This window comes from Cricetulus griseus, chromosome 2, assembly GCF_003668045.3.
Source record: "Cricetulus griseus strain 17A/GY chromosome 2, alternate assembly CriGri-PICRH-1.0, whole genome shotgun sequence".
Lineage (NCBI taxonomy): Eukaryota > Metazoa > Chordata > Mammalia > Rodentia > Cricetidae > Cricetulus > Cricetulus griseus.
The window spans coordinates 90888342-90906949 of NC_048595.1; the positions used below are offsets into that span (position 1 = coordinate 90888342).

The 18608-nt window shown below is 38.5% G+C and overlaps 1 protein-coding gene across 1 annotated transcript; it reads left to right on the forward strand.

The window, feature by feature from the left end:
- The first annotated feature begins 14164 nt into the window (after positions 1 to 14164).
- Positions 14165 to 15126, forward strand: LOC100765301 (olfactory receptor 13C8-like). Its single transcript, XM_027403588.1, is given in 2 exon segments — positions 14165 to 14939; positions 14942 to 15126. Coding segments are annotated over 2 exon segments (960 nt in total).
- Positions 15127 to 18608: the final 3482 nt, after the last annotated feature.

Below are 18608 nucleotides of genomic sequence, written 5' to 3' on the forward strand. Positions count from 1 at the left end.
CCTTGAATTGAGCAGGCCATAAGTCAAATTAGAGGGCTGTTGGTTACTTCCAAGACATACAGTGCCACTCTTATACCCTTGGTTCTATCTTACCATGCTGATCATTTTGTGGTTCTTAGGCTTTACAGCTTGCTTTTTCCCCTTGGCTGCTTGGAGGCATCTTTGGGTATTACGAGAGTTTGTCCTCAGAGAGGAAGCTTCCATGCCTGTTCTGGCTTTAGTCCTGGAACTTTGTGTACATAGTGTGTGGTGTCCTACCTTCAAATTCTTCAAGGTAGTCAAGGGTGATGTCAATGGCTTATAGGTAACATAGTATGTTTTATAAAAATGCTAAAATCTCTGGTTCTAAGAAATGTTCAGTATATGCTTTTAAAAATATTTCGGCTATAGTACAAATGGAGGAAACTATTTTACATTTGTACTGGGAATTTTCTTACAAGTTATATCTTTTCATTATAAATGCTTATTTCTAAATTCATTGTAAATTGAATTTGGAGAGGCAAAGAAACTAGATAGCCGAATACATGATACTAGTAACTATTGTATAAAAATACACTCAGAAAAATTAGAATGTAATGAAAATTCCAAAAGACAAAAAATTGAAGATAAAGTTTATTAATCTCACTTAATGAAACGTACTTTTCACTAACTATAAAATACCAGTACAACTATTGAGAATAGTGATAGACAAGAGACTGATACCATCATAGTTCACAAGAGTCAGAGAAGCAAAATTAGACTCTATGCCAAAGAAACAAAGAGAAGACTTTGAAATCCATGTAGGGTACAGTCCAGTTATATTCTCCAGGTAGCCAGGAGCAGATCTTGTCAAACCCCATGACCAAAACCACCTTAGGGGAGAAGAGGGCACAGTCATCTTATAGGTTATAGGATACAATAAGTGAAGCCAAAGCAGGAACTAAAGTAGATTTAAAGCAGAAAACATGGGAGAACCCTACTTGCTGAGTCATGTTTACTAGCTTTCTTAAACACCCAGACCCCTCTGCCTAGTGCTAATCATCTAGGGCTGGGCTTTCCCACATCAGTTAATAAGAAAATAGCCATAGGCTTGCCTCAAGGCCAGGCTCATATGGGCAGTCTCTCAACTGAGAGTCCCTCATCAGGTAACCCTAGGCTGGGACAAGATGTCAGTTAGAACTAAGTAGGATAAGAAATGAAAGCATACCTGAAAAGAACAAAGAAAACATCCAAGAAAATGCAGAGAGAAAAGTCTGACAAAAGCAGAGAAAAAAAAGTAAAAGAAAAACAGCAAAGACAAAGATACCTGATGGTATGTTCTGGTCTCCACATGTACATGCAAACAAGTATTAATTGCATGTGGGCATGAGCATGAGTGTATGCGCAGGAGTGTGAGAATACACCCCCCCCACACACACACACGTGTGTGCCTGATATCAGGAACCAGTTTACATGTCAAAGGAGTATTACTATGACTTGCTGCAGACTCTGGGTTGGTCCAAGGAAGGGCCATGAGGGACAGTTGTGGAAAGCAACTGTGGAGGGCATGCCCAGACAAGTCAAGGAGAAAGGCAACACAGCCATGCTCCAGGTGCCCAGGAACAGATCTTGTCAACAGAGACTGATACTGGAGCTTGATAGCTCTGAGCCTGTTGTCTCAAGTGCTGAAGCCACTTGTTTGCCTTTTGTTGCCATTGAGTATGAAAACTCTGCATGTCCAGGAGAACTTGATGCTGATAGCTGCATCCATTCAAGGGGTGAAACACACTCAGGAGACCTTGAAATTAAGAAGGCAGGTCCTCTGCCTCATGCTTTGATGATAGCTTCCCATGCTCCCAAAGCATCTGGTAGATAGCCTCAGCTAAACATTAGCCTCTACAGGGGTTATGATCTGGGGAGTCTTGGTAGAGGCATAGAGTCTGCTCAGCCCACAGACTATAAAGCAGAGACCCTAAGTAGCTGACAGGAGGCTTTCCCAATCATTTCAGTAGTACATTGGTGACCATAGAGTGCTGATATTATATAATGGGGGAGAGAAGCTACAAGGTATCTCAGTGATACTGTCAGTACATTTTGGTTTGTTTTCCTGGTTGTTTGGTTTCACAATCCAAGAATAAAATGAACCTATTGGTACCTACAAAAAGTACATGGAATTTGCATTATGGTCTTGCAAATTCTCTCTCCCACATTGTACTGGTATTAATTGAAATATAATAATAAATTCATATACATGTAAGTAAGTACAAAAATAAACTACAAGGTGCAAGGACACAGTTGCACCACAGATTATAAACAACGGCAGCAGGGAACCACAGCATCTAAGTAAGGACAGCATGTGACAGCAACTTTCAAAGCATTTGTATTTCCCCTGTGGATGGTGACTAATGCCAGGCTGATTTGTACCTTTTTATTTTCCATTTATTACATATGAGTAACGAAGTTCATGAAATTATGCTGATGACTTTGAATCAGGCTGAGTGTTGCCTTTGAGAGAAGGAGAAGACATGATACAGGGTTGAACCTACGGACAGGTGGGGAAGTCATAGCAAATATAGAGCTAATATGTCCCACAGTGACAACCTCATCAAGACAAGCAATAGTTGGGAGGTCATTCCTGTAATCCTAAGGCTTGGAAATAATAATGGTATGACACAGAGAAGTGTGAGGAAATTGGAGGCAACTGACAAGAATGACTGTGTATGCACAGGGGAAGACAGCATGCACACAGCCAGAACTAGCACAATGGTTGTGTGCAAAACAATTAATACTTTTATTTATATTAATGACAGCACTATGATGCTAATAACTTTTACTACCAGCATAAAGGGAGGGAAATGCTGATTTGAGAATGAAATATGTGAAAGTCATGAAACTTGTATTTCTAGGTAACAATTTCCTTAATTGATTTTTCCATGCTTATTGTTTCCAAGTGTGTGTTCTCCTTTAGCTGATTTTACCCAATAGCTATGGGCAGAGGAGAACATCATTGTGTGATGGAAGCCTATGTTCTTCCACAGGATCACAGAGCACTGGGATTTTGGCTTATCTGTGTTACAGAGACAACTTCAGAACATCTCATTAAGCATTCTATATCTTAAATAAATAATTATTTACATGAAAAGTATTAGTTTGTTATATCTTTTTCCAGTTGTGATAGGATCTCCATTTTGTCCTAGTGGCTTTCACTGAGGACATATCTATCTATTTGTTCACACAGCAACCCACCTGCCGCCGCCCACCCACCCACCCACCACCCACCCCATCCATCCATCCATCCATCCATCCATCCATCCATCTATCTATCTATCTATCTATCTATGTATGTATCTGTCTGTCAGTCTGTCTGTCACCAACATGTCTTTCTCTTCTCAGAGACAATGATCAAGGAGGGACTGAGCATGGTCTGGGAACCCAGCAGATGTGGAGACACTTTAAACTCTGAAATGACCCAAGTGGATAGGGACTCAGCAGGCAACTATCCTGAAGTTTCCTGAGAATCAATAGAATCCACAGTAAATATAATAGCTATGTCTTCAGTCAGTCAGCCCACAGTACTCTTCAGCAACATTGAGAATTGAAGATAAGAACCATGGTATATGGAGCATAAGTGCACTAGGAGATATATATATATATATATATATATATTATATATATATATATATATATATATATAATCAGAATGTTTATTAAATTTTTAATTGAAACTTTTTTTAACTGTCACAAATGCAGAAGCTAAATGCATTTATCATTGTTCCACATATAAGCAATCTAGGTCAATAAAATATTACTAGTCACAATGAGTATTTATATATCTTGGATTTAAATTCATATCCATCTAATACAGTAATGTTTTGGTTTGTCACCATACACTGTTATGTTCTTAGTTTGCTTGCAATCTTGATATTTTTAATCTTGTATATTTTAGAAAGGGGATCATTTTCCACTTCCCCTGTGGCTATTACTCTTAGGACTCTTCATTTGTGGTCCAGGACACTGTGTATTATTGAGTTTCTGTAGGAAAAGTGAACCAATATCGTATGAATGTCTATGTGTGTGTGTGTATGTGTGTGTGTGTGTGTGTGTGTGTGTGTGTGTGTGTGTGTGTGTGTGTGTATGCAGAGAAATTTGTTATTGAAGTTAAATGTGATTTATGTGAGTATGGAATTAATAGCCTAGGTTGTTTGTGTTCCACTTGACATATACCAAACATGTCACAGAATCAGGAAGTAAACTTTTATTGTGGTAAGTCACACAGGTTCAGTGGCTATTCGTTACTGTAACCTAAGGATCCTAACCACATTTACACACACACACACACACACACACACACACACACACACACACACACACAGCAGGGTAAAAACAGAAGCAAAACTGAAAAAAACTGTAAGAATTCAGTAACAAGGAAAGAACTTTGGACTCCAGATAGATTCCCTATTTCCAGACGTTGCCCTCAATTTAATAATATGGCTTAGGATCATTTATAGGTATGTACTTCACTCACCGAGCTACTGTGTTCTCAGCCTGTCTAGTTTAACCTGACTTTAAGTGAACAATGTAACCAACTTTTGTATACTTTGGATTCCCCATGAAATCAGTGTTTACAGTTTAAGCTGAGTGCATAGATTTAATATTAAATTATGTGCCTTCCCATGTCTCAGACCCAAAACACTGCATGTGTGTGTTGTGGTAATCTTTTTCTGATAACAAAGAATAGATTGGAAGCAACCTTTAACAACAAATATCCTGTCATGGTGGATACAACACGCAATATAGGCATATAAAGTGTTTCCACTTTTTGTAGTGATACATTATTTATGATTTAATAAAGCTTGCCTTAGGATTCAGGATGTAAAGCCAGCCATACAAGTTAGGTATAGAAGTTTGGTGGTGGTGGTACACACTTTTAATCCCAGGACTCAAGATTAAGAGGTAGATGGATCTTTGTTAAGTTCAAGGCCACAGCGATTATTTGAAATTGATTCAGTCCTAAAAGAAACAGCTCACACAAAGGTTTCTCAGCTTCTGGGATCACACACCTTTAATCCCGGCACTAGGGAGGTGGAGACAGGAGTTATAGGGCTGGGTGTAGAAATGAATAATAGGCAGGAGAAGACAGGAACTGAGAGCTTTTGCCTCTGATGATTAGTGGAGACAGGATTGCCATTTTAGTTGAGTAGAGGTAAGATGTACTGTCTTGGCTGCTTTGCTTCTCTGATCTTAAGCTTGAAGTTGAACCCCAATATATGTCTATGGTTCCTTTATTTTATTTTTTATGGTTCCTTTATTTTTTGATGCTATAACTTTTGTTTGCTATTCTGGGTCAGTTAGAGACACTGGAGTAATTTATGATGTTGTAAAGCTTCACTGAGGATTTCTATAAATAGTTATTCTTTCCATGCTATTTTCTATACTCTTCAAAAATTACAGAACAAATGCAGTTGCTGTAGACATGCACTGATTCAGAACAGGCATAGATACAACTCACAGGTTTCAAGGCATGGACACACAACAACACACAGATTGCCTCAAGGCAACTAACTACAAATTATAGACAGATAAGTACTAGGGAATAGGTGAAGAAATCAAATCTAGGCTCACTCATGTTTAAACTAATCTAGGAAGATACCATTTTATTGTCTTTAATATAATAAAAATAATTCTTTTAATATCATAAAAGTCCAATTATCAAATGCAATTGGAAGAATCAAAAATATTTAATCACATTGACGGGTACATTTGGACAACTCACATTCTGTTACCTTGGAGGAGCTATTAGAATTTTGGTATGAACAATTACTACAAGAAGCTTTCAGTTTTTTGCCTTTCAGGAAGCAATGGATGGCCATTTGAACCTTGCTTTTAGTGCCTTTTGTTATAGCAGAATGTGAAGCTATATTGGGAACTGTAATATGCATATTATGGACTACATTTAAGGGACATTCCAGTGAGATGGAAGAGCACACAGGTTACCAACTTAAATTTAAAGAATATGAATTGCAGCCAACTGGAGATATCCATAGCACTCATGAAAACTCTTGCCATGTATTTGGTCCATGTATTAATCTATCTGAGGACATTCTTCACCCATAGATGTATATGAATCTATTTATAACCAATTATGGAGGGATGCCCAGTAAGAGAGCTGAGAGTCTACTCTTAAAAACAGATAGTCAACCTATATTATCTAGTTACACTTTGAAAGGCAAAATATAAATCTGCTCAATGGTAATTAACTATGTCTCATGTTAAAACAAACTGGATAATAGATAATAATATGGTATACAATTTTCAACTCTTTGATATTAGAATAGGGACTGGCAATATGATCTGAAAGATAAGAGTAGATGATGAAAAGGAACAAATATATGAGATAAAAAGTTACAGAACAGTTAATCGCCCTGAAGAGGATAGTCAAAGTGAGGTAAGGAAGTCCGGACACACCTCTCCCCTGTCTACACTCTGCTCTCTGTCCTGTGGCAGGTGCCTGAGCCTCAGGTGAATCTTGGCACTGCTCTGTCCCCCCATTTCCCCCCATCAACCCCTGCTCATTTCTGCCTAACCCCCTGCCCCCGGACAAGAGTGGATCTGCCCAGACCAGAAGGCCCACCCTGAGTCCAGACACACTTCATCCCTGTCTACACTCTGCTCTCTGTCCTGCAGACCTATCATAATCACACCCGACTTCTCAATGGAAACATTAAAAGCCAGAAGGTCCTGGATAGATATCCTACAAACACTAAGGGAGCATGGATGCCAACCCAGACTACTGTACCCAGCAAAACTTTCAATCACTATAGATGGAGAGAACAAGATATTCCAAGACAAAAACCAGACTTAAACAATACGTATCCACACATCCAGCACTACAGAAAGTTCTAGAAGGAAAACTCCTACCGAACGAAGACAACTACACTCAAAAAAACATAGGCATAGATAATCCAATTTTACCAAACACGAAAATAAACAGGAGGGCAAAAGGCACACACAATGACACCACCAACAATAAAAACAAGAACCAACAATCAATGGACATTAATATCATTCAATGTCAATGGTCTTAACCTGCCCATAAAAAGATACAGGCTAAGAGAATGGATACGAAGACAGAATCCATCCTTCTGCTGTATACAAGAAACACACGTCAAGTTCAAAGACAGGTGTTAACTCAGAGTAAAGAGGACAGGAGTGGAGGAAATGGAGAAGCAGAAATATTGAATTGGGGGAAGAATAGAGCAGAGTAGGATGAGAGATACCATATCCGTGGGAGCCATTATAGGTCCAAGGAGAGATCTGGCACTATCGAATTTCCAGAGACCTACAAGAATGACACGAATGACAATCCAGGCAATGGTGGAGAGGATAACTTAATCGCCCTTCCCATAAATGAGATTGATGACTACTTTTTATGCCATCCTAGAGCCCTCATCCAGTCACTGATGGAAGCTGAGGCAGACATCCACAGATATTCACAGAACTTAACTCTGGAACTTAGTTGCAGAGAGGGAGGAATGAAGTTTGAAGGGGTCAATACCAGGCTGGTGAAACCCACAGAAACAGCTGGCCTGAACAAGGGGGAGCACATAGACCCCAGTCTTCTGTCTGAGAGGCCAGTACAGGACTGATCCAGATCCCCGAACATGGATGTCAATAAGGAGGCCTCTGCACTCTAGGGAGCTCCTGGTAGTGGATTAGTATTTTTCCCTGGTGTAAGAAGGGACTTTGAGAGCCCATTCCATGTGAAGGAAAGCACTCTTGGCCTGTACACATGGGGAAGGGCCTAGGCCCGGCCCAGGATGATGTGGTAGACTAAGGGGAGCCCCCTTTGAGGGCCCTACCCTGCCTGGGGAGTGGAGGGTGGATGGGGTAGGAGTAGGTTTGGGGGTGTGGGAGGAGAGTTGGGGGTGAGGGGAGGGAGAGGGAGAAAGGATTGACCTGTGAAACAAGATTGTTCATAATTTGAACTAATAAAGAGAGAGAGAGAGAGAGAGAGAGAGAGAGAGAGAGAGAGAGAGAAAGAAAGAAAGAAAGAAAGAAAGAAAGAAAGTGAGGTAAGATACTGCTCAGGATAAAAATCACATTCTGAATTTGGAAAAGGTTAGGGATTAACAGAGGCTCTCATCATTAGTTCTTTGGAAGTGGGTGACAAATCTGGGAAGAAGGTAATAGTAAGAGTAGGTACAGAAGCAATGTAGGATTATGTACTACATCATTTTGCTCAGAAATTGAAAATGTCATGCAAGAATTATTCTTGTCAATAGAATAAACAATTAGAGACTAATAGCATTTAAGGGCCATGCACTGATTTTCTATGATTGCCTCAACAAAGGCCCACAGAAGACATTTTGTTTTGAAAAAAGGAAGACTCAACCACTGGCAAGAAGAGTATAATAGCTTAAAACCTTGATTCCAGGTAGAAAGGAATACCTTATGACTCAGAAATATTGTTGTTGTGAGTTGGCATTTCTGACAATCAAAGCAAGTACCACAGAAATTATAAAAAGGCTAATAGCAAAAATGTTATATTAATTTTAATGTTTATGATTCAGTTAATTAATTCAAGCAAAATTAAATTAGTTACGAGTCACAATATAATCCAGTTACATGAGTTGAAACAAAGAAACACAGGTAAATTGAAAACTGGAATTCCCTGTTGTCTGAATTTGTTGATAATGATGGTGGTGATATTAACAAGTTGATGAAGTAGTTCTCAAAAATCCATCCTGCTTTCAAATTTAATACACATGAAGAGAGGGGCAGATTGGTATAATCTATTATTAAATGATTTTTATGAAAATTTGCCAGTTGTAGGACTTATTGAAACATCATTCTTTTTCTTCCACCCTAGTTTGAAGAATTTTATTGATGAGTTATGGAGGATCAGTTGCGGAACATGACCTTGTGAAATTCTTTCCAAATATAAGTACCCATCATTCCTTCAGAATGGGTCTTTCCTGCTTTTCATGTTTTTAAAGTGGGGTTGTGGAGTTTTGTCGCTGTGGTAGATGAGGCAGGCTTTCATCTGTGTATGTATGACTCTCAGTGAGAGATAATGCTCTCATGCTCATGAATATATGGGGAGAGCTGCACAAGCATCAGCAAGACAGTCCAAGTTCAGCATCTCAGAGTCTACATCCACAGTACAGAAATGATTTCTTACTCACCAGATTGTTCTGAGAACACTGGTAAATACTTGAATGGATTATGAAAATGGGTATAGTTATACTATTAATCTTTGGAGATTTTCATTTAGAAAATTGAGAACAAGACAGGAGATTTTCTGCTCATGGTCTATATGTCATAAAATATTCCAAAATTGTCCTGTATGAATGATAGCATCTCCACATTTGGATACCTATCACAAGAATATACTAATTACAAGAGATAATTGAGTCTGACATCATTCTCCTGGAGTTTTGGAAAGTTTTTCGCCCCCTTGTATTTATGTTTGTAACTATGTTGGAAATATTTGATCCCTCCCTGGCTCACACAAATAATGATTTAAATTGTCTTCATGTGCTAATGGCTAGCCCTTTGGAAGACATTTCTGAATCTTAAAATATGAACAAACATTTGCAGCATAACAAAGACCCGAAGAAACTCTGGCTCATTTTATATTTGTTTTCTAAGTTTCAGCCAGAATCTTTGGACAAGAGAGTGAGAGTATTCTACCTAGGATCCTCTGTTGATTTTCTCAAAGGAATAAACTACAGGTAATTATAAACCTGAAAAAAATCTCATGCTATCTTGTTCTCACCTTTGTCCCCTCACTGCATTCTGACAGTACAGAGAATGAAGAAAGTTGCTTTTAGAACAGGGTGCAGAATGCCTGTTAAGTGCATAGAGTCGGGTGCAGACCCGACTCTAACTAGGAAAGGAAATTACTGTTCAGGCTCAGAATTGTATTTTAATCTGTCCTTTTGTTTGAAAATACAGAGTTTGAAGTTCTGGGTAAGATATCAGCTTAGATGCTTCAGGAGGAGACATCTATTTTTTTTCCTCTCATGTGGAGCTTTCTTCATTTGGTGTCATAGAGATTTGCATTTCAGAACATTGGACATCATCCATAGGAAAGCTCTTCTGTAAGAATCAATGCCATTTAAAGAAGAGAGTAGACAAAGAAGTTCTTTGTTTATTCTAAACTCAAGTTTAACTTTTTTCTGCTATTATTTTTGCCACTTTAAAAGCATTCATTTTGCTTTATTCCCTATCTTTCCAGCAATCCGAATAAATCCTGGGCTCTCTTGCATAGAACCTAGAAACATCATGAAATAGGTATTATTATTTTCTTCAGTAGCCAGTTACCTTGGGAACTATTAGTACACACACAAACTGCTGAAAAATTATTTGCATTCCAAATTTGTGAAACTGTAATACAACAATTTGATTATATCTCTGACCAAATACCTGAAAAACAATTTTAAGTAGTTGAGACATATTATTTGTATAGTTCAAGTAACAATTTTTTCAAATTATGACAAAATATGATTCCTATTTCTTAATGTGAATGGATCCATATTATATATAATCTTCTATGCATATGAATAAACATAAACTACCCTTTCTAAAAACAATTTCCAGCTTTCCCTCTGCTGGAATGACTATAATTAAAGCCTCTTTATTCATGTTTAGTATTTGGAAGGAACATTACTTTGGGTCTGAGACTCTTAACTGCAACTAATTATGACCCAAGGAAGAATCAAATGTGTTTTAAATTCCTACACTCTACCATAAATTCAGCATAAGTGATCACATCACAACTTAGCCCAGGCTAACGAGCCTCTGTTAGTGCCATATGTGAGCACAAAAAGATGGTAGAATCTCTGGCATCCAGAATCAGCCAGGGTCTTTTATACATATACATACAGACATGATTACTTATGATGTCCTGTAGACACTCATGCCCTATATTAAAGCCATAGGCATGACTCTACCCACTGGGAAGTACCTTGATGGACTTGCTATTTCTCATGAGTTAATGGGGACAAGAGCTGGGCAAGAAGACATGCATAACCTTCCTTTTAAAAGGAAAAAAAAAGGGAATAGAATATCCCTGGATAACAAGAGAATTAGGTCCCTATGATGCCCATCGCACAAGACCATGAACTTGACCCCATGTTTTTTTTCTTTCCCAGACCCCTGGAGAAGTGACTTTCACACTCAAGAGTGAAGGAGACCAGAAGCCCCAGGGAGAATGAGGTGGTTTTTGTAATGATGGCACTTTTAGTTTATTAACTCAGTATCAACCAGGACTGAGCTGGGAAGAACCAACAAAGTTTTCACTGATCGTCAAGCTAAAATGAGGTGGATATACATGGTCCACATTATAGAATTGAGTGGAGAACTCATAGATGAAGTCCCATTATCTTTTTCTCTAGGAAAATAAAATTTTGTTTCATCAAGTTGACCTAAAATGAACCGAGTCTTTGTTATCTAAAGGAGATGAATGATGAGTCTTGTGTTCTATGCATCAAAGAAGAAAGAGATGATGCCCCCAAAGAGTGAGTGCAGTGTGAATGCTCACCACTGAGAGTTGATGACAAGGTGACAGCTCTTTGGAATGCCCCTTATTAATATATCCCTAGTGCTTTCATACTTAATGTCCCCTGGTCAAATTTCAGTGGCTCCAATTATCTTCAGAACAAATAAAAATTCCTTAACATTATATTTAATTCAACTCACAAAGTTTACAAGTCAGCATTCCTTTCCTTACCAGCCCTGAATATTGTGCTTCTGCTATACATTGTCTCTTCTGGAGATGCCCTGAGGACACAATGGTCTCAGTCAATTACCCAAGACTGTGCATTTCAGCTCAAGGGGACCAAGTGATGAAATCCTGTGATAGTCCTTCCTCCCCCCACTCTCTGAAATCTGTCTATGCTTACTCATTGTGCAATTCAGAGGCTTCCTGGGGGAAAGTAAATGTTTTCCTACAAACATTCCTCACCATAGAGTACTGCTGTGGTGCTGTTATCAACTCCCATATAGTGCTCCAGTACTCCATACACTCAGATGGGTTCTTTAAAGAAGGAAGAGACCAGCCTCCATGAAAGGGAGATTTCAAGATGGCTCACAGACTCTGCTCCAAGCAGGTTGCTACACTATACCATAGAGAACAGAGAAGTCAGTGAGGAGCAAGCCTTGATCCTTCTACTGGTGTGTTCTTTGTATACTCTATGAGCAAGGCAGTTTACCACCAGGAGGGGTGTGAATTGAAAAGAAGAATGTTTCTTCTAGGACAGCTGACTGAGTGAAACCTAGTGACTCTGAGACTCTAAGTCAGCCATGTCTATCTAGCTCAGTTTAGACCACAGACTCTGGGCAAACACTTCCTCCTGATGACCCTGGGTCTGTGCTTCATTCTGGGTCATTACTGACCAATTCTTCACTGTATGTATGATTTTTCTTTAGCTAGATTACAAATTGTTGTTTTGAAAACATATATTCTAGAAACTTTTGATTTTCTCTTCCAATCATTATTTATTGTTTTTATGCTGTAGTGGTCATTTTCTCCATTTTACATTTACAATTGTTTCTTCCATTAAAATTGCATTTTTATCAGGATCCTTTAAAAATATGCCTATTATATCTGACCTCTTTGTTTTTGAATGTGTTCATATCTGTCTCTTCCTTTTTGACTTGGAATTTTGTTTATATTCCTCTGTATTTTATTATCTACTCTATGTAGTATTTTCCATGTTCTTTTAAATGCCTCCTATCTTTACTTATATTCCCAGATTCCATTAATATTTTCTCCTCAAACAAACAATTTCTTTAGATTTATCTCTAAAAGAACATGGATCCTGGTGAAATACTACTTTAATCCCTCTCTTTTATTATGCTATATACACCATAAATCACTTTTGACAGATTTTCAGTAATCTGTTTATGTTGTTGTATATGCTAGGTACATTTGCTTCCAAGTTTTGAAAACTTTTGCAGGTGCAGATTCATGGGCCAGAGCTGTTACAAGATCATGACCATCTAAGCTGTTGCTAACCACTTTTGGCTATAGGCAATGTCAAGATCAATTCCATCAAGCCAGCTTTCCGGAAGAACTCAGCTAATTTGGGCTCCCAGGACTGGATACTAGATCCTAATCTTCTTCTGCTGTTGTTTCCTTTAAGTGTGTAAACACACACACACACACACACACACACACACACACACACACACACACACACAAAATACTCTCCACGGTGCCATTGTAGATGTCAGAGTATCAATTTCAGGAGTTTGTCCTCTACCTTTACCCTGTGGGTTCTGGCTATGTAACACAGGCTGTCAGGCTTGGTGGAGGCACCACTGTGACATCTCCCTGTCCTGCTATCTAATTTTAATGCAGGAAAAGGTTTTCAAGTAAACTAATGGACCCTCCCACTAGAATTTCACCTGATCCCACTTGCATATGTTTAAATGATCTTGATGAACACTTTTCAGATTCTGTACCCCAGCATTTCTATAAGATAATGATTCTGAGTAAGTCTGCAAAGCTACCTTCAGGTTTCCAGCCTGGGTGACAGACAAACCAAAAAATAAAACAGTAATAATGAAAAGATACAAAAGGTGATACTGAAACCCCCTACTTTATCTGGTTAATATCCATTAATAACTCCAATAAACTGAGACAAAACATTGTATTATAGATAATTAATCCTCAACATTTGTGCACCAAATCCAGGTTACTAGACACTTATTTCCAGCCAATTAAATCACAACTTGTAGAAAAGGCAGTACCACTGTTTTGCTCTCTTAATGGAGAAAACTCAGGTAGGCATTCCTTATTCAGGGCCTAGATTTATGGTGAGAAATTTTAGTACTCAGCAGATTGTTTTTACACATACTGTATACATGCATATGACACTTAAAATCAAAGATGTCTATTAACTTGAGAGTGAGGAGGTATGAAGAAAGGCCAATGACACAGAGCTTCAAAAGGCTGGAACAATTAAAGGGATAAGGGAGCGATGAAATTCTATTAATTAAAATTGTTTTAAAATGAAAAATCCTTAATTAAAAATAAATAATATTGAAAAATTGTCTTTCTCCTTTAAACTGTAACATCTAAAAACTAGCCAGAGGCAACAAATGATTTTTATAATTTTATGAGCGGTTCATATTAACTTTCATCAATAGGTTTCTTTCTATTATTCCAAGAATTCTGTTGGAGGACAGGCATTTTCATATGGAGACAGCCAATGATTCCATGTTGACAGAATTTGTCTTGGTGAGGCTTTCTTACCACCCAAAGCTCCAGAAAGTTTTATTTGTGCTAGTTTTATGCACTTATGTGATGATCCTGCTTGGAAATGGCATCCTTATCTCAGTAGTCATCTATGATGTGCACCTGCACACCCCCATGTATTTCTTCCTCTCTAACGTTTCCTTCCTAGATATCTTTTATACAAGCTCTTCTGTCCCACTAATTCTTGGTAGCTTTCTGAAAGGAAGGAAGAAAGTTTCCTTCCCTGAGTGCATGGTGCAAATGCTCTTCTCCTTTGACACGGGAGCCACAGATTGTGTTCTTCTAGGCATTATGGCACTTGACTGCTTTCTGGCCATCTGTTACCCCCTGAGATACCCTGCTATCATGAGCAAGGGTACCTATGTACCCATGGCAGCTGGATGCTGGATTGCTGGGTTTGTTGACTCATTGGTGCAGACATCTCTTGCAGTGCAATTACCATTCTGTACTAATAATATCATTCATCACTTTGAGTGTGAAATTCTGGCCATTCTGAAACTGGCTTGTGCAGATATTTCAATCATTGTGATTAACTTGGTAGGGTCAAGTTTGCTTTTTCTAGCTGTGCCATTGTTAGTCATTGCAATCTCTTACATTTTCATTGTTGGCACTATTCTGAGGATCCCTTCCACTGAAGAAAAACAGAAGGCCTTCTCCACATGCTCTACACATTTGACAGTGGTGATTATATTCTATGGAACCCTCTTCTTCATGTACCAAAGCCTATGTCTAAAGCTAATGCTGGGGCTGGACATCAAAGTGTGATTGGGGCCCTCATCTCCCTCTTCTATGGGATGATGACCCCTATGCTCAATCCTCTCATCTACAGTCTGAGGAACAAGGATGCGAAGGCTGCTGTTCAGAACATGCTGGGAGGAAAATATCTGATAAAACATACATGATTATTTAGACCATATGACTCACTATTTAAAGTGGTTATAAATACAAAATTCATAAAGATTAATATGCAACATGAAAAACATTAAAATATTTTGGTTACTTTTGTTACAATTAAGTTGTTTATATAAATGCAGTAATCAGACATAATGACATTTGTAAAATACCCCATTACAGATATTCAAGAATGTTGAAAATATTTCAGTACTTTCTAGCAAGGAAAAATAAATTGTACAATATTTAGAAAACATTAGATAAAGTGTCTTAAGAGACACATTTATTTTTGGTCATTAGAATCATCTTATAGCCACATGTTGGTGCACTGTTTTGAGTAGACGAAGCGTATATTAATCAGTACACAATATAAAACTTTATTTGATCACTTCTTTATTATTTGTATTCAATCCATGTAAATTTTGAGATGATAGAATCTTTTCTTTAGCCTATAGTGACTCAACTTATTACATGTTCTGAAACATAGTAAGCACTAAATATTTTTAGATTAATGTATGAACAACCTGATGTATGATGCTAGAAATATATTTCTGTCATATTCAAAACAGCAATATTTACTAAAGGAGAAAACTGATAAGATTAAATACTTTAAATATTTTGTATATACTGGTATTTTGTCACACAAACATTATTTAGTAGCTAAGTACCTTTTGTTTTCTTTGTTATGCTCATAATACCTGGGGGTGGGTAAAATGTTTTGCTTCCCAGCAAGGATGTTTTCCTGAGACTTTGTTCACAATGAGAATACATAGATCAAATGTCCTAATAATGCATGTAGGCATGTAGTGTTGTAACTTCTTAAATTTTAGGTAACACCGTAGCACAACACACCTCTTGTATTTTGAGCTGAGTGCTGCCTGGAAGGAACATCTCATTCTGCTTTCTATGAGATCAGCCACTCTCTGTAAGCAACAATGCAGCTACAAGTGCTGGTAACTGATAAAACTTGTCTTCAACAGTGAGCGACCAAAGACATTGAGCCAAGTTCTTCATGAACTTGATTTGGGATATTGTGTTCAAATTGATGGTCCAAAATGGAAATTTTGCCTTTTTGTTGAACAGTGCAGTCATGTGAGATAGCACACACTGGATTGGATAAATAAAGACCCAAATTTCCCTGATGGCTAAAGATGTTGAACACTTTCTTATTTGTCTTTCAGCCAAATAAGATTAGATTCCTCTATTGAAAGTTGTCTATTTAGTACTGTACCACACTTTCTAATTGGATTCTTTGGAGTTTTGGAGACTAGCTTCTTGAGTTCTTTGTATATTTTGGAAATCAGTCCTCTGTCAGACGTGGTGTTGGTGAATATCTTTTCCCAGTCTGTTGGCTGCTGTTTTGTCTCTGACTGTGTCCTTTGCCTTACAGAAGCTTCTCAGGTTCAGGAGGTCCCATTTGTCAATTTTTTATCTCAGTGTCTGTGCTACTGGTGTAAAGTTCAGGAAGCTGTCTCCTGTAATAATTAATTCAAGGGTATTTCCCTCTTTATCTTCTGATAGGTTCAGTGTGGCTGGATTTATGTTGAGGTCTTTGGTCCATTTGGACTTAAGTTTTGCGCATGGCCATAGAAATGGATCTATCTGCAGTCTTCTACATGCCAGCATCCAGTTATTCCAGCACCATTTGTTGAAGATGCTTTTGTTATTTCTTGTATAAATTTAGTTCCTTTGTCACAAATCAGGTGTTTGTAGGTGTGTGGGTTAATATCAGGGTTTTCAACTCTATTCCATGGTCTACCTGTCTATTTTCTTGCCAATACCAAACTATTTTCAGGACTATAGCTCGGTAATAGAGCTTGAAGTCAGGGAAATGCAAATCAAAACAACTCTGAGATACCATCTTACTCCTGTCAGAATGGCTTAAATAAAAAACACCAATGACATTTTATGTTGGAGAGGATGTAGAGAAAGGGGAAGACTCCTCCAGTGCTGGTGGGAATTCCAACTTGTACAGCCACTTTGCAAGTATGGCGACTCCTCAGGAAAATGGGAAATAGTCTACCACAAGATCCAGCAATTCCACTCTTAGGCATATACCCAAAAGAAGCACATCCATACAACAAGGACATCTGTTCAATGATGTTCATAGCAGCACTATTTGTAATAGCCAGAACCTGGAAGAATCCTAGATACCCCTCAAGTGAAGAATGGATAGAGAATATGTGGTACATTTACACAATAGAGTACTACTCAGCAGAAAAACAAAACAAAACAACGGAATCTTGAAACTTGCAGGAAAATGGATGGAACTAGAAGAAACCATTCTGAGCAAGGTAACCCAATCATAATAAGACAAACATGGTATGTGCTCACTCATATGTGGATTTTAGATAGAGTAAAAGATTACCAGCCTACAATCCATACTGCCAGAGAAGCTAGTAAACAAGGTGGACCCTAAGAGAGTCATACATGGTCCCCTGGAGAAGGGGAAAGGGTCATGATTTCCTGAACAAATTGGGAGCATGGGTGGAGAGGGAGGGAGCTAAGAGAATGAGAAGTTAAAAAGAGGAGGGGTGAGGAGTACATAAGGGAGCAGAAAGGTTGAGTTGGGGGAAGAATAGAAGAAAACAAGAAGGGAGATACCATAATAGAGGGAGCCATTTTAGGTCTAAAGAGAAATCAGGCACTAGGAAAATATCTGGAGATCTACAAAGATGATACCAACTAGCAATCTAAGCAACAGAGGAGAGGATACTTTAAATGCCCTCCCCTGATAATGAGATTGATGACTTGCTTATATAGCATCCTATACTCTTCATCCAGCAGCTGGTGGAAGTAGAAGCAGACACCCACAACTAATCACAGAACTGAACTGGAATCCAGTTGCAAAAAAGAATGAGTAATGGGCAAGGGGGTCCAGACCAGGCTGGTGAAACCCACAGAAACAGCTGACCTGAACAATGGGGAGCTCTTGATTTCCAGTCTGATAGCTGGTAAACCAGCATGGGACTGATCCAGACCCCAGAATGTGGGTGTCAGTGAGGAAACCTTGTAAATGTATGGGGCCTCCTGTAGTAGATCAGTACTTATCCCTAGCATAGATGTGGACTTTGGGAGCCCATTCTACATAGAGAGATATTCCTTGAGCCAAGACACACTGGGGTGGGCATAGGCCCTTATCCCAAAGGATGTGATAGACCCTGAAGACCCCCTGTGGAATGCCTCATCCTCCCTAGGGAGCAGAAAGGATATGCGATAGGTAGGTTTTAGTTGGGGGGGAGGTAGAAAAGGAGGAGCAGTGGGAGAGGGAACTTTGACTGACTTGTAAAACGATCTGGTTTCTAATTCAAATTTTAAAAATCTGCAAAAAAAAAAGACCCAATTTTCCCCAAGGGAGTTATACTTAGTACCAAAGACTACTACTCCCTTCTTTAACTCTGAGAGGTTGTGGTCATTGACTATGGAGTAAAAATCTAAAGGAAATGACTGTAGCTACTTGTATGAGAAAGCTCACAAGGGCTTGTAATTTTGC